The sequence below is a fragment of the Microtus pennsylvanicus genome, chromosome 13 (genome assembly GCF_037038515.1).
Source record: "Microtus pennsylvanicus isolate mMicPen1 chromosome 13, mMicPen1.hap1, whole genome shotgun sequence".
Classification (NCBI taxonomy): Eukaryota; Metazoa; Chordata; class Mammalia; order Rodentia; family Cricetidae; genus Microtus; species Microtus pennsylvanicus.
The window spans coordinates 69076110-69098589 of record NC_134591.1 but is presented as its reverse complement, the minus strand read 5'-3'; the positions used below and the strand labels follow the sequence as shown (position 1 = coordinate 69098589).

Here is a 22480-nt window from a genome sequence, read left to right as displayed (position 1 = left end):
CACATCCTGCCCAAGTCCCATGGGATTTCCACAGTATGGCTGGCTATGGGTTCTGGGGCAGGGAGCTGGACCCAGCCTGTCCCGGGAGTGACTCTAGGCCTTTCTCAACATGTGACCTCAGGCAGGTAACCTCATCTCTCTCTGGGGCTAGGGGAACCCCTCCCCCCAGGAGTCCAAGGCAAGCATGCCAAAATGAGATTTGGGAAGAGTGCGTTCTGAGTCATGAGTCACCAGGTGTCCGGTCCCTGTTGCGTACGTATTGCGCAGAGCGAGTAGTGTGGCTCATTTCCAGTCAGGCAGGGTGCTGTTGCAGGAATTTACGATCGGACCCCAAGAGGCTTCCCCAGAACAGAAAGACACCCACACGGAAGGCTGAATTCTGACGTGGTCACTTGCTGTTCGACTATGGGAAAGCTGCTTAACCTCTCTGGGCTCTTGTTTTCCCATCTGTAGAATGGGAAAAACTGTAGTGTTTAGCTTGCAGGTTACTGTGGATTAAATGAGTCAATAGAGGTACAACTGCCCTGGCTAGCCTGGGACTTGTTATGTAGACCAGGATAGCTTTGAACTCGGAGAGATCCGCTTGCCTCTGCCTCCAAGTTCTGAGATAAAAGACCTTCACCATCACACTGCCTACGTATCTCTCTCTCTGGGCTAGCCAGGGCGTCACAGCCAGACCCTGTAAGCTCGGGGCAGGATGAGGGAGGAGTGTTCTCTAATGCTATGTTTGATGTATCATCCTCTGGCGGTGTGCATAAATGAGTTCCAAAACACCAGCATCTGCACCGTGCCTTGCAGACGGCTTACTCCTCTAATAAACTCCTCCAATGGGAAGAAGACCATCAAGGTGCTGTGTGGCTCTGGAAGGTCGTGGACCCTCTCTGTGCCTGTCAGTGATTGATGGTAGTGAAAGGAAGGACTGGACTGCCACGCCTCCTGGTAATGGAGGGATTTCCACTGCCAGGGCTGGGCACAGCATGGGAGGAGCCGCAGGGGCCTGAAACACACCTCAGGGGTGCATGGCTCATGTGTGCCTTCAGCCTCTTCCCTGCTCAGCCTCCAGGCTCACGGGCCTGAGGGAGGGAGGGAGGGAAGAAGGCTGTGGACCTATAAAGTGGTGCCCTGGACCTTTCACCTCCCTCCCAGCCTGCCTGCGTCTCCTCCCACACTGGCCCTTTGCCTGCCACAGGCTGTGGCCCACAGGGTTGTCTGGTGTCCCTGTGAAGTGAGCCTTATGCCCTGGGCCTTCTGATTCCAGCTCTGATAGCCATGCCCTCACTTATGAAATCGGACTGGTGACGTGGATGAGTGAAGGCACAAGCCAGGTCCTGCTTTGACTCCGTTGGGGCCACTCCAGGCTGCTCTATCGTCAGACACCTGCTGCCTGCTTGGCCACTGTCCCTGACTGAAATACTGCGCGTCCTGCCTCTTAGCTGCCGATCCTCCTGGCTGTTCCTCTCACCTCTCCTCACTGCCAGGCCTCCTGGCGACCTTCCCTCCGAGACTACCCTTAATAGTCGGTCCTCTCTAAGGGGACAGAGCCTCATGCTGCCTGGAGGTTGTTTCTTCCCAGTGTGTATGAGACAGGCCAGGGAACGGGACCTGTGATCTCCTCAATCCGGATGCTGAACTTTGCTTCAAACACTTAGGGCAGGAAAGATCATTCTGGCCTCAGGTGAGCAGGCATGCGGGCAGGCTCTGAATGTGTGTGTGTGTGAGTGTGTGCGTGTGTATATGTGTGCGTGCGTGTGTGTATGTGTGTGTGTGTGCGCGTGTGTGTATGCTTGCACGCACACATGTCCATCAAGCTCCCCTCTGTCTCCCCCATTCTCTCTGCCCACTTCCCTGCATTCCTAGCTGCTTCTGCCCCACAAACCCTCATGCCTGCCTATCCCCAGTTCAGATTGAGCCTTCTGCCACAGGTAAAATGTCCAGAATCTTCAGGGCAGCCCCAAATCTCTCTCAGACCCTCACTCCACGAGGGAGTTACCTGATGCAGGGGCGAGACTTCTTACCTCAGTTATCCAGCTTAAGGGGCAGAGACAAGGCTCACCCTGGCAGCCTGGCCCAGTGTTGCCCTCCTGCTGCCAGGCTGCCTCTTCTAACACCCACTATTGGCCGGCCTGGCAGGCCTTGCCTGCCTCCTGGCTGCTGCACGGGCTTATCCAGCCACAGACTGCCCAAGGGCAGAGACGCTCATGCTGTGTTAGGAGGTGATGCCTGGCTGGGCCTGGGGTGAGGGCAGCTGGCAGGCAGAGCCCTTGGGTAGACTTCAGAGAACTTTCCAGAACATGAAGGGCAGTATACAGCTGTAGCAAGGCTGGGGGTGTGCCCGGATGGCCGGTGTTCCCTCCTTCAATCTTGTCCTCCTGTGTGTCAGTTTCCTGCCCAGGAGGAGACCTGAGACCTGAAGCTTGCTCTGCTGTCCTCCTGCTCCCCATGGTCTGGCTTAACACCATCTAGAGACATTCCTCTCAGATCTAACCGCAGCCCACTCCCACCAGCAGGCATCTCTTCCTGAGCCCTTAATATGAATGAATGAAATTCATTCCATCTGTGAATGAATAACGCCTGGGCAGCAAGGATCATCACAGACACCTGCCTTGGGGGAGAGGCAGGTCCCAGGTCCCCTTTGAGCCCCTGCAGCTAAAGCCAGCCTGCAGCAGGGCCTCCTGCTGGAAACCCCTGTCCCTGCTACATCTTCCCCAGTCTCTCTGCATCAGGGAGCGCTCTAAATTCCAGTTGGCAGGGATGTGACCCGAGCCGCACCTCTGCTCTCCCTGGGGCCCAGAAGGTGGCTAGCTGGAGGACATGGAGTCACCACTAGCCTCCTGACTGCCGGGACTACAGGTGTATGTCCCCATGTCTACCTCTTCTTTTTCAACTTGAGTACATCCACCCCTCCAGAAAGCCCATCTTCCCCAGTGCCCCTTTAAACCCATCCATGGAATGCCCACAACCCCCAAGAGTGCAGACAGGCAGATGCAAAATTTTCATTATGTTTTTTTTTTAAAGACTTATTTATTATGTATACAACATTCTGCCTCGATGTATGCCCACACGCCAGAGGAGGGCACCAGATTTCACTACAGATGGTTGTGAGCCACCATGTGGTTGCTGGGAACTGAAATCAGGACCTCTGGAAGAGCAGCCAGTGCTCTTAACCTCTGAGCCATCTCTCCAGCCCTTTCATTATGTTTTTATGTATGTATTTTGTGTGGCATAGAATACACCATCAGGAATCAGGTGAACACGCAGTGCTGCTTGGTTCTTCTTCTTTCCCAGGTCAGGACTCTAGTCCGGGAATGGTGTCACCAGATCTTCAAAATTCAATTTAATCATAATAGCTCCCATGGGCACACTCAAAGCTCAAAGACCCTTCTTTTTTTTTTTTTTTTTTTTTTTGGATTTTCGAGACAGGATTTCTCCGTAGCTTTTTGGTTCCTGTCCTGGAACTATCTCTTGTAGACCAGGCTGGCCTCGAACTCACAGAGATCTGCCTGCCTCTGCCTCCCGAGTGCTGGGATTAAAGGCGTGCGCCACCACCGCCCGGCTCAAAGGCCCTTCTTAAGGATTCTAAGTCTGTTGACGATTAACACTAGCCGGCACAATAGTGAAGGGTGGCCTTGAACTCCTGGCCCTTCTGCTGCCGCTTCCCAAGTACCGAAATGACAGGCAAGTGCCATCATGCCTGGTTTACTCTGTGATGTGGATGGAGCCCAGGGCTTTCTGCACGCTAGGCAAGCACTCGACCGTGTGGGCCACACCTCTGGCCCTTCTTATATCTTATAAAGTGCCCAGCACATAGTAGGTGCTTTGTTTACTGGCTGCTCAGTAATCTCTCTAGAACCTAGAACCGAGTTGGGTATACAGCAGGTGCTCAGCAAATGTTCTGGGGTCAGGTGTGGAGGAGCAAAGCTGAATGAGCAGCATCAGGTAGCCCTGCCCACAACCTCACCCAGGCCTGGGGTGGGGGATGGGACCTTTGTAGGTTCCATCTCCTCCTTCCAGCCTAATCCCCTGAGATTAGCTCAGGGGTAACCCCGGGCTTCAGAGTCAGCAGGTTTGTGTGACAACCACATCTAAAGGCTCGCTTCACTCCAAGATGGCCCTCCTGTCACCCACCCTGGACATGGTGGTCACAGCAGTTGGCGGCTTCCTCCTGTTCATGCTGGCCCTGGGCCTGCTATGCTTCTTCACCTGTCGCCTGGCCAGGCCACTCAGGTAGGAGATTCTAACTCCTGTTCCTGCTGAGTGCTCTGTCCCTTATGACTGTTCATGTGGGACAGAAGAAAGGTGGACAGTAGTCTTGGGGAAACTGAGGCCAGAAGAGGACAGTCCCCTGGAGAAGGAGATGGCGGAGTCAGCCTGGGTGTGTATGTGATTGTCAGCTAGCCGGTTGGATTTTAGTTAAATTTTCTGAACTGAGATGGGAGGCCAGGAGTACCCATGGCTGGGAGGCCGTGTGAGCTCACGGTGTATATGACCGAGCTCACAGGTAGACATGACAAGAATGCCTGGGAATGAGCATCTTCAGTGCGGTCTCTCAGATTGTCCCGGCTCTATTGACACTAACTGGAGACTGGCGTTCTGCCAAACTCTGGAGCCACTGCCTCAGAATGCCATTGTCAGGGCCCCAGCCCAGCCACTCAGCCTCCCGCTGGCCTGCCAAGTAACTGCTTCCTCACCCGAAGCCAGAGCCCAGCCAGAGCCATTGCGCTCCTGTCCTAAAGAGTCAGATCACGTAGCTGGAAGCCTGGCAGAGAGACCAGGCAATGGAAGGGGACTGTGGGACAATGGGTGGCAGGCAACTGGGACTTCCCCAAACCGGGCCCAGCAGAGTCCCCCACTCTGAGCTGCCTGAAGCCTCTGGGGTGAGGGAGGGGAGGAGTCTGAGCTGAGGCAGGAGGCTGAAGGATTTTCTGGGTCTCCAGTTCTCTGTGCCATACAGCCTTCTTAATGTGGGGCCCTGGGAATAGAGTTCAGCACCCCGGGCAGACGGTGGGCTTCAGGCTCAAAGTGCAAAGACCTTACTGTCTGGATCTGCAGTTCCCAAAGCTTCACCCTGGAGGGAAGAGACTCTGGCCCCTCAGACTAACCTTGCAGGCTGCCTGAGCCCTTTCAGTGCCCCCCTCAGTCCTTCGTCTTGGACACTAGGTGCAGAGAGTGGAATGAATTCTCTTTCTCAGGCCACAAGTGCCGTAGCTCCGCGTCCACGCCCTTTTCTCCTTCATCCCTGTTCCCTGCGCCACCCACAGTGTTTGGTCCTCTGTGATCCTTCCTCAAGTTCTGTTTGTGCTGCAGGTTTGACAGCTAATTTGCTACTACTGATACAGCACAGCCGTAGATGTGGCGTTGTTACCGGCATGTTTTCCTTAGTATGGACAGGAGCTTGCTGGGTCCTAAGCCAGTGTTAACGGGGAATTCGCCATGGTTCTTTCCATAATGGTTTCCGTAAAGTTTTGCTGTAAGGCTTTGATCATTTGACCAAGTTAAAGAAAAGTTTTGGGGGCCCACCTAGAGTGGAGTTTAGGGGCTGAAGCAGTTGCCTAGCGTGTGTGAGGCCTGGGTTCTGTTTAGAACCAAGAGTGGAAGGTGAGGAGGAGGGAGGGAAGAAGAGAAGACAAAGAGGAAGGAAACCCCCACAGTTCTTTTTAGCCTGGCTCTCCGAGGGCTCCCGCCATGTTGTTTCCATGCCCTGTTTCCTCGCCGACATTCTTACTGAGTCTCCTCAAGGTGGTGACAGTAAGCCCTTGACCTGCCAGACCCATCTCCAGCTGCCTGTTCTTCCCAATGACACCTCAACCCATCACATCCAATCCAAGTCCCTGAATTGTCCCCACAAAATCCCCTCACTCCACCTCACACCTCCAAATGCCACACCCATGCTGAAAGATGGATTCTTCCACCCTATGATCAGAAACAAGGAAAAATATGGTTATTTTTGCCCTTTCTGTTCCTCCTGACACCAGACGTACTGGCCAGTACGAAAAAAGCAAGGGGGACAGAGTGGAAAAAGCCGCGTGACTAGAAAGTAGAAAGTAAAGCTTTTTAATTAAAAATAATCGTTATATTTTATTTAGTTTGTATGTGTGTGAGTGTGCAGATGCATATGTGAGCAAGAGTGTGTGCATGCATGTGTGGCGTGTGTGGAGGTCAGAGGAACCTTTCAGGAATCTGTTCTCTCCTTCCATCCTATGGGTCCCCGGGATCGAACTCAGGTTGTCACGCTTGGCAGCAAGCGCCTTTACCCATACAGCCATCCCGCTGGCCCTTAAGCTCTTGGTAAATTACCTGCTTGTCTACATAGAAAATGCCAAGGAGCTGGGTGGTGGTGGTGCACGCCTTTAATCTCAGCACTTAGGAGGCAGAGGCAGGCGGATCTCTGTTAGTTCAAGGCCAGCCTGGTCTACAAAAGCTAGTTCCAGGACAGGCTCCAAAGCTACAGAGAAACCCGGTCTCCAAAAACAAAAAAAAAAAAACAAAAAAAAAAAAGAAAGAAAGAAAAAAAAAAAGAAAATGCCAAGGAATCCCTACTTGTACACACAACATGTTCAGAATTTACGTGAGTTTGGCATTGAAGGTCAAAATGTAAAACAACAAGGAATTTCTTTTTAGTAGCATTAAAGAAACAAAGGCGGACATATACAACAACTCCCCCACGAGAGAACTGCATAGGTGTAAATGTAACAAAACCTGTCTAAATTCTCTGTGCTGATCAAAGTGCCAGAGGGATGGAGAGAGATACTGTGCTCATGATGGAAGAATCTACACTGCACAGACAATGATGGCTTTCTCTATAGATATTAAAATTTTATTTTATGTGTATGAGTGCTTTGTTTGTATTCCTGTGCATTGTGTGTGTGTGTGTGTGGTACCCTCAGGGTTCAGAAGAGGGCATTGGAGCCCCTGAAACTGGAGTTACCGATGCTTGTGAGCTACCCTGTGGGTGCTGGGAATCAAATTCAGGTCCTTTGTGAGAGCAGTCAGTGCCCTTAACCAGAGAGCTGTATCTCTAGCCCCTATATTAATTTAAATTGATTTGTATTGATTGTGTGTGAGAGACAGCGTGCGTGCTCACGTGCCGCCGTGTATGTGTGAAGCCAGAGGTCAGCTTGCAGAGTCAGCTCACTCCTTCCACCTCGTGGGCTCCAGGGATCGAACTCAGCTCGTCAGGCTTGGTGGGAAGCCGCCTTTATATACTGAGCCACCTCATTGGTTAAATCTGTTGGTCACGTGGCGATAGAGGACAAATCAGGGACCGCCGTGTGTAGCAATGGGGACTGCTTGATCTCAAAGGGACACACAGGCTTGGGTGGCACGGCAGGTCCCCACCCTAATCATGGCGGCATTAGAGGGATCTATTCTTGTGTCAGGCCTCAGAGCCTTTGCTTTACGCTTGAGGAAATGGAGGGGTTGGGGTTGCCATAGTAATCTTGCTGCTATTTCTGGAATCAGAATGCCTATGGTCAAGGTTCCCTCCGCCACCGGCTTGTTAGTCAGCACAGGCTCCTCGTGTCTCCCCTCCAAGCCCTGGTCTTGTCATCCGTCACGGGGGATTGTAAAATGTCCTCTTTTCTCGCTGCGGAAGTTGCAAGAGATGATTCGATTTTCAAACAGCCCATGGGCAGACCGTGCACCTCATCAGTAAACAGACAGCTCCTGAACCTCAGAAGTTCCCATGGTCCCCTTTAGGCTCCACACCTACACCTTTGCACTGCCTTATTCCACTCTCTCTGGTGGAATAAATACCAAAACAAAGGGGTGCCGCATGGTTCTGCTATTGACGCCGGTGTTGCCCACGGTTCTGCTTTCCCGGCTCAGCCTTACATTGTTAGGGCCGTGTGTGTTGCTGTACGGCGTTGTCAACCGTGAGTTCTGAACTCCTGTGCGAGCTGGGATGGACACGCGTAACAAGGGCTGGTGTGGAATAAAAGGGGTGCCGTGGCAGCTGTGGTGGGTGACGCCAGGTGCCCGACGTTGCACTCATTGGCACTCTTCTGGTAGTGAGTGACCAGCACAGTACTTGTGACTCCCAGGGCTAGGTGCACAGTTAAGCGACGCATGGCCTTGGGGCGGCAGATCTAAAGCCGTGAGTCGAGGCCTCTTTAGGATCGCATTTCAGAGGCTTTCATTACATTCCTAACAGTAGCAAGATTACAGTTGTGAAGCAGCAATGAAATAATTTTGTGGTTGGGGTCACAATAACATGAGGAGCTGTATTAAAGGCTTGCAGCGTTAGGAAGGTTGAGAACCTCTGGACTAGAGGCTGCCGGTGTAAGTGGCCGGGAGAGACCAGGAAAGTTATTTTGAAAACAGAGTCGTATGTGCTAACAATTGAGGCTGTGTGAAGTTGGAGGAAACGTGTTAGAATTCATGCCGAAAGAGGTGGCTTTGGGTTTAAAGAACCGTAAATACTATTAGAATGCATTAATATTTTATAGCCACTTGAAGGCTTCTTCTGATTTTAGGATTTGCTATGAAATTATTTGGCAACTAAAGGAGAATAAAAAATTTAGATGCTGAGCAATGGTAGCGCACACCTTTCATCCCAGCACGTGGGAAGCGGAGACAGGAGGATTGCTGTGAGTTTGAAGTCAGCCTGGTCTACAGAGTGAGTTCTAGGACAGCCAGGGCTACAAACAACAGTCTCCAAAAACAAAACAAAAAGCAAAATACATTAGAATTTGGGTTTGTGCTGGTGGGTCAATGGGGAAAAAGCACAAGGACCAAAGCTTGGACACCTAGCCCCCAGTGGGAAATCCAGGCATGGTGACACATGTCTATAACCCTAGCCCTGGGGATGGAGAGGGAGACAGGAGGACCCCTGGGGCTTGCACCACATCCAGTAAGAGACCCTTCCAGAAACCGATGTGGGCAGCAATAGAGGTGGGCACTCAAAGCCTCCACAGATAAATCCAATCCACACACATGTCTATATAAACACACACATATACTATGCCCATGGTGTTTTTTCTTTAAATATTTTTATGGTTTATTTAACTTTATTTTTATGTGTGAAGGTGTCAGATTCCCTGCAACTGGATCTTCCGACAGTTGTGAGCTACCACGTGGGTGCTGGGAATTGGACCCGGGTCCTCTGGAAGAGCAGTCAGTGCTCTTAACCACTGAGCCATCTCTCCAGCCCCTGCCCATGGTGTTTTTACTGCGTGTGTTTATGTGTGTATGTGAGGGGTAGGTGGACCGTTGGATGGTATGCCATTTCATGTGTGTGGAGGTCCAAGAGCAACTTTCAGGAATTGGTTCTCCCCTTCCACTATGTGGGCTCCAGGAATCGAATCCGGGTCATCACTCTTGGCAGCGAGCGCCTTTATCTACTGAGCCCTCTCACTGGCCAAAATCGGTTTTTAAATTTGGCAGTCACCTGAGTTGACCTCGGAGTTGAGTGCGCTAGATGGAGGGTGTTCCCTCCGGATCGCTACCTTCCTCTTACCCACCCTCTCTGCACCGTTACAGTTCCTTGTTCTGGGAGGTCGGCAGTTTGTCTGTCCCAACATCTTTCATAGAGTTCTGCCGCTCCGTTTCCCATCACCAATGGGGTAATCACATCCGGCCTTGGGCTGACAGGGTAACATTATTTCCCAATGAAACACTTGATATTTAAAATCACACCTCTTCCCGTAGCATCCTCAACCAGATGGCTGGACATCCTGTAACCAGCTGCCTGTGATCACAAGAACATGACCGCGGTTAAAGCACGCTTAAGCCATTCATGCACACTCATTTTAGGTGGCTTGGGGAAAAAATTTAAGAGGAACTAATCGTTCCCAGTCTTGCCACCCTGTGCAAACCACCAGAGGATGTTTGCTGTGTTTCTTCCAGTTCTTTTAAAACAGATTTTTTTTCTTTTCTTCCCTCCCTCCCTCCCTCCTTCCCTTCCTCCCTCCCTTCCTTCCTTTCTCTTTTTTCAGACAAGTTTCCTCTATAGCTTTGGCTTAAAACATTTTTAGCTGGGCATGGTGGTGCACGCCTTTAATCCCAGGAAGCAGAGGCAGGTGGATCTCTGAGTTCGAGGCCAGCCTGGTCTACAGAGCCACAGCCAGGACAGCCAGGACTGTTACACAGAGAAACCCTAATGAAAAACCAAAAAAGAAAAAAAATATTGTAAAAAAATTTTACAGTGAGCTGAGAGTGTTACTGTATGAAGCCTGAAGCCCAGAGTTTGGTCCCCAGCACGGGGGTGGGGGCGGGGAGCAGAATAGTCTTCAAATGTCTGTTGTCGTTCTTGCTTGAGTTCAGGAGGGCAGTGGTGCAGTGGGGAGGTCAGAGGGCAGTGTGGGCATCACAGTCAGTTCCCTGCTTCCGCCCTGTGGAGTCTGCTCGGGGAACAAACCACGTTGCGTCATCAGGCTTGAGGCAAGCGCCTTTACCTTCTGAGCCACCTCCGTGGTCCCAGGGACAGCTTTCAAAGTCAGTGCTCTTCTTCCACGGAAGGTTCCGGCATCAAACTCATGTCCCCAGGCTTGCTTGGCAAATGGTTTCACTTGACGAGCCAGCTCCCCAGCTCAAGGCAGAATATCTGAACAGATATGCCAGCACAGAAGGTGTAGGTGTACCCAGGGCCGAGGAGCCTGTGAGATGCTGCTCAGTGTGTGAGTCAGACCAAAATATCCGCAGTTCAAACTCTGTGGCAAGCAGCTGTCCAGCTTGTATGAGGCCCTGGGTTTGATCTCTGGCATTGTTCCCAACCCCCCAAAAAGAAAAAATTTGGGAAAATACAAAGATCATTAACAGAGAGAGAGAGAGAGAGAGAGGGAAGGGAAGGGAAGGGAAGGGAAGGGAAGGGAAGGGAAGGGAAGGGAAGGGAAGGGAAGGGAAGAGAAGAGAAGAGAAGAGAAGAAAAGAAAAGAAAATAAAATCGAAGTCAGCTACTGAGCCGTACACCTGTAATCCCATACTTGGTAGGTATAGGTAGGCAGGAGAATCAGGAGTTCAAGGTCATCCTCAGCCAGTCTTCGGCTTCTATACCTCTTACCAAAACTGATTCGTCCTTGAAGAGAATCGGGCAAATATTGGTGTCCTAGGTACAAATACCCTTGTGAGGAAACCCGGGCTGTTTATCCCTGCTGGGTGAGGCACATGGAGTCAGAAGGTCCTGCATTCAGTTGTAGCTTTACTTCTTGAAGTGTGGTCCGTGAGCCAGCAGCAGCCAGAGCATTGCCTGAGAGCTTCCAGAATGACAGACTAGTTTAGGCTGGGCCTAGGACTGCCTTGCTGGGCGACTCCAACACTGTCCTCTAGCTGGCATGAAAAGTCTGCCCTTGGGGAGGTTAGGCAGCTGGGGTTGGGGTATATATTTGCAGGACAGGTGCATTTAGGCCCGGAGAGATGACTCAGCAGTGTCAGCTCTTCCAAAGGTCCTGAGTTCAATTCCCAGCAACCACATGGTGGCTCACAGATGCATTTATGTATGTTTGCTTGCACAGGTACTCACGTGATTCTGTCCCTGAGTGGTATTCAACAGCTTGCCGGATGAACCAAGGAACAAAGGCCTGAATGAAGAAACTGCCCTAGGGTGGCATCCACATACCTTTTCTCCTCTTTTCTAACTTCTAGGATCGGAACATCAATTAACATCTGACGCTGCCAGCCTGCCTCTTCCCACCCACCCATCTGGGCTCCGGAGAGGAACGGGTCTCAGGGTACACCATGATCTCACTATTCTTAGTACTGGCCATTGGCACCTGCCTTACCAACTCCTTTGTGCCAGGTAGGACTGCCAGGCTCAGGTGGAAGGGGTGGGTAAGCAGGGTTGGAGGAGAGTGTGGTCTGGGTTCGAGGTCATGAACATCCAAAGTATCGAAGAAGAGCCCCTCAGCTTGCTTTTGAACTTGCCTTCAGTGGGAAGGTGTGTGTGTGTGTGTGTGTGTGTGTGTGTGTGTGTGTGTGTGCAGGTGCCTACCGAGGCCAGAAGAGTGCCCCAGATCCCGTGGAACTGAGTTTAAAGGCAATTGTAAACCATCCCACATGGATTCTGGGAATCCAGCTCCTGGTCCTCTGAGTAAACAGTACATCTTCTTAACTGCTGATCCATGTTTCTGTGGGAATTTTTTGTTTTCACCCATGGAAGCATTTCTATGATGTGGTGTTGTGTTTAACCCTTTCCACCATGGAGGCCAGAAGAGGGCACTGGATCCCCTGGGACTGGAGTAACAGACAACTGTGAGCCACCACGTGGGTGCCGAAAATCAAATTGAGGTTCCCTAGAAGAGCAAGAGCAGCCAGTGCCGCTAACCCCCAAGATGCCCCTCCAGCTCTCCACCTGTTTCTGAGATGGGGTCTCTGGCTGAACCTGGAGCTTACATTTTTAAAAAATATTTGTTTATTATTTATTATGTATACAGTATTCTTTCTGTGTGTATGCTTGCAGGCCGGAAGAGGGCACCAGACCTCATTACAGATGGTTGTGAGCCACCATGTGGTTGCTGGGAATTGAACTCAGGACCTTTGGAAGAGCAGGCAATGTTCTTAACCACTGAGCCATCTCTCCAGCCCCCCTGGAGCTTACATTTTTAACTGAACTAGCTGGCCAGCAACCCCTCGGACCCACCTGACTCGTTTCCCCAACACGGGTTACAGATGCATGTCGGGGATCTGAACTCAGGTCCTCTTGCTTGTACAGCAAGACCTTTAGCCCTGAGCTATCCCCTCAGCTCATCTGTCCCGGCATTTCTGTAGCTAGAGTCAGCAAGGAGAGTCCTCCTCGGCTCCCTCCATCGTGTGGCTGCAAGTCCTGCTGCCCTGCTCTCCATGAGCCTCAGTTTCTCCATCTGTCTGGTGGAGATAACGCCACTCTTCTTTGGAGTCATTAAGGAGTTGCAGGGACTGGGCTGACTTAGTACCTGACAAGAAGGGAGCTCATGGGCTGGAGAGATGGCTCAGTGGTTAAGAGCACTGACTGCCCTTACAGAGGTCCTGAGCTCAATTTCCAGCAACCACATGGTGGCTCACAACCATCTGTTAGATCTGGTGCCCTCTTCTGGCCTGCAGAACACGGTATATATAATAAACATAATAAATCTTAAAAGTGGGGGAGTGCAGAGAATGCTGACTTCTTAGGAAGTCTCTTACTTCGGCAGAAGAGATGGGGGTGCAGAGTGTTTGCTCCAACAGTGGTGGGGTTCCTAGGTCAGCATGTTCTCTGGAGTCCAGTGAGTCCCATCCATGGGTACCCTTGGGAATCCAGGTTCACCTGGACAGGGTCCCTGCTTCTCAGCATTCCAGCCTCCTGGATATGAGAGATGAGCTAGAGACAGAAAAGGAAGAGAAGCAAAACCAAATAGACAAAAAAAAAACCCTGATGGGTCTGGGGAGATGGTTCAGTGGTTAAGAGCACCAGCTGCTCTTCCAGAGGACCCAGGTTCAACTCCCAGCATCTACATGGCACCTACAAAGAAGCTCATAACCATCTGTAACTCCATTCCTAGGGGATCCAACAGAATGATGGGTATATATATATATATATATATATATATATATATATATAGTCATATGTGTATATATTTGTTTTCATATACATTATATATTGTGTTTATATTATATATTATACATGTATTGTGCTTGTGGAGCCACCATTCAGATTAGGGAGACATTCGCAGGCACAGAACAGAGGCCAGTTTCTCAGTGCCCCTCCCAAGCACCACTCTGAATGTTCTGGACCCCATAATGGATTTATGCAATGGGTACTAATTAGTACCTTAGGACATAATGTCACATCCTGGGCATCGGTCCCTGTCATTTGTCCCTTGAGACAATGGTCTCCTGGTATTCAGTCATCTAAACAGTTATTGCTTAATACTGCCGGTTCTCTAGCAAGGCAGTTGGTGTGATATTGACTCAGCCCTTGCTAGAAACAGGCTCTGGAGTCCCCTTCGGATTCCCAATCTAGCAGAGGCTGGTTAAACGGTGGCAGGGCCAGTATTGAGAAAGATCGCGGACATGGGCAGACTGGCGTCAGTCAGGCCTGGTGTCTGCCTCGCTGCTGGGGGTAATGGGCATGTGGTCAGAATGGACTGAGGTGGCACCAAGTGACGGCAGAGGCTCTGTGACCAAGGGTGTGAGAGACTGGAATAGTCCCTGTTTGTAGAATCAGTGATCTAAACCATCGGCCTGGGGGCTGGTGAAATGTGGGCTCAGTTGGTCAGGAGCTGGGTTTGATCCCCAGCTGCCATGTTAAAAGCTAGATGTGGGGACGTAAGCTCATTATCCCAGGGCTGGGAAAGTGGGGATTGGGGGGGGGGCTCCTGGGGTTTACACAGCCAGAGCAGCTCCAGGGCCCAGTGAGAAGCCCTGTCTCCTAAGAACAAGGGACTGTATCTGTTACAGTCTCACCAGCTCCCCCATTCCATTCCCCCGGCCAGAAAGTAGAGTGAAGAACTTACCCAATGGCCAGAGCTGAACAGCAAGGCCTAGGCCTCCAGGTTCCCCTGGGGGTCTCCACTGTGAGGTCTGAAATTGGGGGTCCCAGCAGACACTTGTGACAGAGGAGGGACTGGAGCTTAGGGATGAAGACAGCAGGCAGAGTTTGGGGTGCAGGACACATGAGAGATCACTGAGGAGGGCTGGAGGCTGGGGTGTCCAAGGCTTGAGGTAGAGTATAGTCCCCCTCCCTGGGTTGTCCATGGTGGCCGTTGCCGGGCGATGTGAAATATCCTCAGAGGCTCATTTTTGGTCTCTTCCCTTCCTGCTGGGAGGAAGTGATGTAACACCTCCTCTGAGGTGGCTGAGGTGACACAGAAGGTATGCATGTTCCGAACTCTTGGCACACAGGCTGGGATCCACACAGGTGCCAAGACAGAGTGGTTCCTCAGGAGCATGCTGTCCTGAGAGGCAAGTGTGGGCCTGAACAGGCTGGAACGTGTGGCCATATCTCCAGCCCACAGATTGGCACTGTGGCCCTGGGCTGGCCCTTTCACCTCTCCTGGCCTCTGCCTCACCATGGCCAGAGTGGGAGGTCTCTGAAGGAGGTATTCATGCAGGGCCTTCAACCCTGGACTCTCAGTTCTGTAGGTGGGTCTAGTGGGGCTAGGGAAACCCATAGAGGAAGCTTTGTAAACAGATCCGGAGATGGGAGCCTAGGGAGAGGGAATACAGAGTGGGAAGAAGGCCAAGGGGCATCGTCGGAACCTCTGTGAAGCAGGTGTGTCATTTCCAGTTAGCGCGGTCCTCAAAAAGACCCTGAGTCAGCCTGGCGGTGGTGGCGCACACCCTTAATCCCAACACAAGGGAGACAGAGGCAGGTGGATCTCTGTGAGTTTGAGGCCAGCCTAGTCCACAGAGTGGGTTCCAGGATATCAGGGCTACACATAGAAATACTGTCTCAACAACAACAACAACAACAACAACAACGTAAAAGACCCCAAATCAAAAGTACAGATAACCCATTTTACAGGCAAGGAAACTGAGGCTCAGGGAAGTGATTTGCCTGGAGTTCCACAGCTATGGATTGGTTGGTACAGAAGGTAGAGAATGAAGAAGGGAGGTGGGAGAAGAGAAGAGACTCTATATTTATTTATTTATTGGTTTTTTGAGGCAAGGTTTCTCTGTAGCTTTGGAGCCTGTCCTGGAACTAGCTCTTGTAGACCAGGCTGGCTTCGAACTCACAGAGATCTGCCTGTCTTTCCCTCCCGAGTGCTGGGACTAAAGGCATGCACCACTACCACCCCACTGAGACTCCAGTTATTAACTCTACCAGGGAGGTAGTGAGGGTTAGAGAGTGAGGGGTGGGGATGGAGACTCAGCCAATCCCTTCCCAGCCACCCCAACAGGAGTGCCTTGTCCGAACACGTGATGCAGTCAACAAAGGCCGGGCTTGCTTTCTGGTTCAGCTCTTAGTGTTCTCATCAAGAAGCTCCAATCCAGCTGAGCCCACTGTAATAAACAAGCCAGGTAGAGTTTATCATTGATAGCTAGCTACCTCTAGGAACTTCTGCAGCGGTTTGTCCTTGGGAAGAGGTTAAAAATTACCCTGCTTGCTGCTGATTAAAGGACAGATATGGGTTTGGCAAGGAAATCTAACTTTTCCAGAGTTTGTTCATGCTGTGTGTCTTTGGAGGAGTCACTTGGTGTCTCTGGTCTCTGGTATCTTCATTTTGAGATGTGTGAAATTACCAGTGTCCCCAGGCTTGCTTACAGGGTTTGCCTGGAACCTGTTCACAGACCTTCATTATCTCCTCCATGTTTAGATCATCTCAGCCCCCAGGAATGAACTACTGGGGTGTCTGAAATTCTGGGGATGGATAACCAATTCCCCACTTTGCCAAATAACCACTTCTCTCTGCAGAGAAAGAGAAAGACCCCAATTACTGGCGACATCAAGCCCAGGAGACCTTGAAAAATGCTCTGAAACTCCAGAAACTCAACACAAATGTGGCCAAAAATGTCATCATGTTCCTGGGAGATGGTGAGGCTCGGGGCAGTGACTCTGAGAATGATGAGGATGGGGACAGAGAGCCTGGAAATGGTGGGGCTGGGGGCAGTGACCCTGAGAACGGTGGGGCTGGGGACAGGGATGCTGGGAATGGAGGGGCTGGGGGCAGTGACCCTGGGAATGGTGGGGCTGGGAACAGGGATGCTGGAAATGGTGGGGCTGGGGGCAGTGAGGCTGGGAATGGAGGGGCTGGGGGCAGTGACCCTGGGAATGGAGGGGCTGGGGGCAGTGACCCTGGGAATGGTGGGGCTGGGGGCAGTGAGGCTGGGAATGGAGGGGCTGGGGAAAGTGACCCTGGGAATGGTGGGGCTGGGGGCAGTGACCCTGGGAATGGAGGGGCTGGGGGCAGTGACCCTGGGAATGGAGGGGCTGCTGGCAGTGAGGCTGGGAATGGAGGGGCTGGGGGCAGTGACCCTGGGAATAGTTGGGCTGGGGGCAGTGACTCTGGGATTAGTGGGGCTGGGGACAATGACCCTCGGAATGGAGGGGCTAGGGGCAGTGACCCTGGGAATGGTGGGACTGGGGGCAGTGACCGTGGGAATGGAGGGGCTGGGGGTAGTGACCCTGGGAATGGTGGGGCTGGGGACAGGGATGCTGGGAATGGTGGGGCTGGGGGCAGTGACCCTCGGAATGGAGGGGCTGGGGGCAGTGACCCTGGGAATGGTGGGGCTGGGGACAGGGATGCTGGGAATGGTGGGGCTGGGGGCAGTGAGGCTGGGAATGGTGGGGCTGGGGACAGAGATGCTGGGAATGGAGGGGCTAGGGGCAGTGACCCTGGGAATGGTGGGGCTGGGGAGAGGGATGCTGGGAATGGTGGGGCTGGGGGCAGTGACCCTGGGAATGGTGGGGCTGGGGGCAGTGACCCTGGGAATGGAGGGGCTGGGGGCAGTGACTCTGGGATTAGTGGGGCTGGGGACAGTGACCCTAGGAATGGAGGGGCTGGGGGCAGTGACCCTGGGAATGGTAGGGCTGGGGGCAGTGACCCTGGGAATGGAGGGGCTGGGGGCAGTGACCCTGGGAATGGAGGGGCTGCTGGCAGTGAGGCTGGGAATGGTGGGGCTGGGGGCAGTGACCCTGGGAATGGTTGGGCTGGAGGCAGTGACCCTGGGAATGGTGGGGCTGGGGGCAGTGAGGTTGGGAATGGTGGGGCTGGGGGCAGTGACCCTGGGAATGGTGGGGCTGGGGGCAGTGACCCTGGGAATGGTGGGACTGGGGGCAGTGACCCTGGGAATGGTGGGACTGGGGGCAGTGACCCTGGGAATGGAGGGACTGGGGGCAGTGACCCTGGGAATGGTGGGGCTGGGGGCAGTGACCCTGGGAATGGTGGGGCTGGGGGCAGTGACCCTGGGAATGGTGGGGCTGGGGGCAGTGACCCTGGGAATGGTGGGGCTGGGGGCAGTGACCCTAGGAATGGAGGGGCTAAGGACAGGGATGCTGGAAATGGTGGGGCTGGGGGAAGTGACCCTGGCAATGGTGGGGCTGGGGACAGGGATGCGGGAAATGGTGGGGCTGGGGGCAGTGAGGCTGGGAATGGAGGGGCTGGGGGCAGTGACCCTGGGAATGGTGGGGCTGGGGGCAGTGAGGCTGGGAATGGTGGGGCTGGGGACAGGGATGCTGGGAATGGAGGGGCTAGGGGCAGTGACCCTGGGAATGGTGGGGCTGGGGACAGGGATGCTGGGAATGGAGGGGCTGGGGGCAGTGAGGCTGGGAATGGTGGGGCTGAGGGCAGTAACCCTGGGAATGGTGAGTCTGGGGGCAGTGACCCTGGGAATGGTGGGGCTGGGGGCAGTGAGGCTGGGAATGGAGGGGCTGCTGGCAGTGAGCCTATGAATGGTGGGGCTGGGGGCAGTGACTCTGGGATTAGTGGGGCTGGGGGTAGTGAGCCTAGGAATGGAGAGCCTGGGGGCAGTGAGGCTGGGAATGGTGGGGCTGGGGGCAGTGAGGCTGGGAATGGAGGGGCTGGAGGCAGTGACCCTGGGAATGGTGGGGCTGGGGGCAGTGACCCTGGGAATGGTGGGGCTGGGGGCAGTGACCCTGGGAATTGTGGGGCTGGGGGCAGTGACCCTAGGAATGGAGGGGCTAAGGACAGGGATGCTGGAAATGGTGGGGCTGGGGGAAGTGACCCTGGCAATGGTGGGGCTGGGGACAGGGATGCGGGAAATGGTGGGGCTGGGGGCAGTGAGGCTGGGAATGGAGGGGCTGGGGGCAGTGACCCTGGGAATGGTTGGGCTGTGGGCACTGACCCTGGGAATGGTGGGGCTGGGGGCATTGAGGCTGGGAATGGAGGGGCTGGGGGCAGTGACCCTGGGAATGGTGGGGCTGGGGGCAGTGACCCTGGGAATGGAGGGACTGGGGGCAGAGACCCTCGGAATGGAGGGGCTGGGGGCAGTGACCCTGGGAATGGTGGGGCTGGGGACAGGGATGCTGGGAATGGTGGGGCCGGGGGCAGTGAGGCTGGGAATGGTGGGGCTGGGGACAGAGATGCTGGGAATGGAGGGGCTAGGGGCAGTGACCCTGGGAATGGTGGGGCTGGGGAGAGGGATGCTGGGAATGGTGGGGCTGGGGGCAGTGACCCTGGGAATGGTGGGGCTGGGGGCAGTGACCCTGGGAATGGAGGGGCTGGGGGCAGTGACTCTGGGATTAGTGGGGCTGGGGACAGTGACCCTAGGAATGGAGGGGCTGGGGGCAGTGACCCTGGGAATGGTAGGGCTGGGGGCAGTGACCCTGGGAATGGAGGGGCTGGGGGCAGTGACCCTGGGAATGGAGGGGCTGCTGGCAGTGAGGCTGGGAATGGTGGGGCTGGGGGCAGTGACCCTGGGAATGGTTGGGCTGGAGGCAGTGACCCTGGGAATGGTGGGGCTGGGGGCAGTGAGGTTGGGAATGGTGGGGCTGGGGGCAGTGACCCTGGGAATGGTGGGGCTGGGGGCAGTGACCCTGGGAATGGTGGGACTGGGGGCAGTGACCCTGGGAATGGTGGGGCTGGGGGCAGTGACCCTGGGAATGGAGGGACTGGGGGCAGTGACCCTGGGAATGGTGGGGCTGGGGGCAGTGACCCTGGGAATGGTGGGGCTGGGGGCAGTGACCCTGGGAATGGTGGGGCTGGGGGCAGTGACCCTGGGAATGGTGGGGCTGGGGGCAGTGACCCTAGGAATGGAGGGGCTAAGGACAGGGATGCTGGAAATGGTGGGGCTGGGGGAAGTGACCCTGGCAATGGTGGGGCTGGGGACAGGGATGCGGGAAATGGTGGGGCTGGGGGCAGTGAGGCTGGGAATGGAGGGGCTGGGGGCAGTGACCCTGGGAATGGTGGGGCTGGGGGCAGTGAGGCTGGGAATGGTGGGGCTGGGGACAGGGATGCTGGGAATGGAGGGGCTAGGGGCAGTGACCCTGGGAATGGTGGGGCTGGGGACAGGGATGCTGGGAATGGAGGGGCTGGGGGCAGTGAGGCTGGGAATGGTGGGGCTGAGGGCAGTAACCCTGGGAATGGTGAGTCTGGGGGCAGTGACCCTGGGAATGGTGGGGCTGGGGGCAGTGAGGCTGGGAATGGAGGGGCTGCTGGCAGTGAGCCTATGAATGGTGGGGCTGGGGGCAGTGACTCTGGGATTAGTGGGGCTGGGGGTAGTGAGCCTAGGAATGGAGAGCCTGGGGGCAGTGAGGCTGGGAATGGTGGGGCTGGGGGCAGTGAGGCTGGGAATGGAGGGGCTGGAGGCAGTGACCCTGGGAATGGTGGGGCTGGGGGCAGTGACCCTGGGAATGGTGGGGCTGGGGGCAGTGACCCTGGGAATTGTGGGGCTGGGGGCAGTGACCCTAGGAATGGAGGGGCTAAGGACAGGGATGCTGGAAATGGTGGGGCTGGGGGAAGTGACCCTGGCAATGGTGGGGCTGGGGACAGGGATGCGGGAAATGGTGGGGCTGGGGGCAGTGAGGCTGGGAATGGAGGGGCTGGGGGCAGTGACCCTGGGAATGGTTGGGCTGTGAGCAGTGACCCTGGGAATGGTGGGGCTGGGGGCATTGAGGCTGGGAATGGAGGGGCTGGGGGCAGTGACCCTGGGAATGGTGGGGCTGGGGGCAGTGACCCTGGGAATGGAGGGACTGGGGGCAGTGACTCTGGGATTAGTGAGGCTGGGGACAGTGACCCTAGGAATGGAGGGGCTGGGGGCAGTGACCCTGGGAATGGTGGGGCTGGGGGCAGTGACCCTGGGAATGGTGGGACTGGGGGCAGTGACCCTGGGAATGGTGGAGCTGGGGGCAGTGAGGCTGGGAATGGTGGGGCTGGGGACAGTGACCCTGGGAATGGTGGGGCTGGGGGCAGTGACCCTGGGAATGGTGGGGCTGGGGGCAGTGACCCTGGAAATGGAGGGGCTGGGGGTAGTGACCCTGGGAATGGTGGGGCTGGGGACAGGGATGCTGGGAATGGTGGGGCTGGGGGCAGTGACCCTAGGAATGGAGGGGCTGGGGGCAGTGACCCTGGGAATGGTGGGGCTGGGGACAGGGATGCTGGGAATGGTGGGGCTAGGGGCAGTGAGGCTGGGAATGGTGGGGCTGGGGACAGGGATGCTGGGAATGGAAGGGCTAGGGGCAGTGACCCTGGGAATGGTGGGGCTGGGGACAGGGATGCTGGGAATGGTGGGGCTAGGGGCAGTGAGGCTGGGAATGGTGGGGCTGAGGGCAGTAACCCTGGGAATGGTGAGCCTGGGGACAGTGACCCTGGGAATGGTGGGGCTGGGGGCAGTGAGGCTGGGAATGGAGGGGCTGGGGGCAGTGAGCCTATGAAGGGTGGGGCTGGGGGCAGTGACTCTGGGATTAGTGGGGCTGGTGGTAGTGAGCCTATGAATGGAGAGCCTGGGGGCAGTGAGGCTGGGAATGGAGGGGCTGGGGGCCGTGACCCTGGTAATGGTGGGGCTGGGGGCAGTGACCCTGGGAATGGTGGGGCTGGGGGCAGTGAGCCTAGGAATGGAGGGGCTCGGGGCTGTGCGCCTAGGAATGGAGGGCCTGGGGGCAGTGACCCTGGGAATGGAGGGGCTGGGGGCAGTGACCCTGGGAATGGTGGGGCTGGTGGCAGTGACCCTGGGAATGGTGTCTTTGGGGGCAGTGACCCTAGGAATGGAGGGGCTGGGGGTAGTGAGGCTGAGAATGGATGGGCTGGGGGCAGTGACTCTGGGATTAGTGGGGCTCGGGACAGTGACCCTAGGAATGGAGGGGCTGGGGGCAGTGACCCCGGAAGTAGTGGGGCTGGGGACAGTGGCCCTGGGTGTGGTGGGGCTGGGGACAGTGACTCCGGGTTAGTGGAGTTGGGGAGAGTGACCCTGGGTATTGAGGGGCTGGGAGCAGTCAAATTGAGGGCATTGAGGCTAGGTCATTGGAGCCTGAGGCGATGTTTGGCTCGAAAAAAATGACTCCTGCTAGGAAGTGACAGGGCCATTTGGCGGAGGGTTCTGGGGCATAGATTTAGGAGAAGGGGACAGTCTGACATTTACAGAGCCTTGCCCTTCTGTCTGCTGCCCACTCTCCTTGGCTGTCTTGTCACTGAACTAGAGAGCTCTGGGTGCCTTGGAAGGTTGTGTGGAAGGCCTGAGAGTCTGAGCTCTCTGTCCCCACACAGGGATGGGCGTCTCCACAGTGACAGCTGCCCGCATCCTTAAGGGCCAGCTACACCATAACTCTGGGGAGGAAACACGGCTGGAGATGGACAAGTTCCCCTTTGTGGCTCTCTCCAAGGTGAGCTATCCCAGTTCCACCCTCCATACGGTGGGCTGCAAAGCTTTCAGACCTCCTGGGTCCTGTGGTCCCATCGTGACACCCGGACAAAAGCAGCCATTCCCAAGGTTTTTGGAGGCTTTTAGCTCATTGATCCAGAACCTATTGTTGGTGTGTAACACACTCAGGTAAAAGTGAGTGTGGTCCAGTTTGAATCTGTCCCAAGCTGCTCGTGTCTGAGTAACTAACACCTGCTGTTCCCTGAGCTGTGTCTTGTCCTTGTCCCTTCCTCCACTGACAGTTGCCACTGTCCTGACCCCTATACCCATGATTGAT

At 54.9% G+C, this 22480-nt stretch overlaps 1 protein-coding gene across 2 annotated transcripts in view; it reads left to right on the top strand.

The window, feature by feature from the left end:
* Alpl (alkaline phosphatase, biomineralization associated) overlaps window positions 1-22480 on the top strand; it is a 62113-nt gene that overhangs the window by 26992 nt on the left and 12641 nt on the right. The window contains exons 1-4 of one of the 2 annotated variants that reach the window (XM_075945736.1): window positions 1564-1675; window positions 11578-11731; window positions 16304-16423; window positions 22050-22165. In XM_075945736.1, the coding sequence (XP_075801851.1) occupies window positions 11671-11731; window positions 16304-16423; window positions 22050-22165 (297 nt within the window). In that variant the 5' untranslated portion in view covers window positions 1564-1675; window positions 11578-11670. Of the gene's footprint in view, window positions 1-1563; window positions 1676-11577; window positions 11732-16303; window positions 16424-22049; window positions 22166-22480 lie in introns of those variants that run through there. The other variant, XM_075945735.1, reaches the window with a different exon arrangement.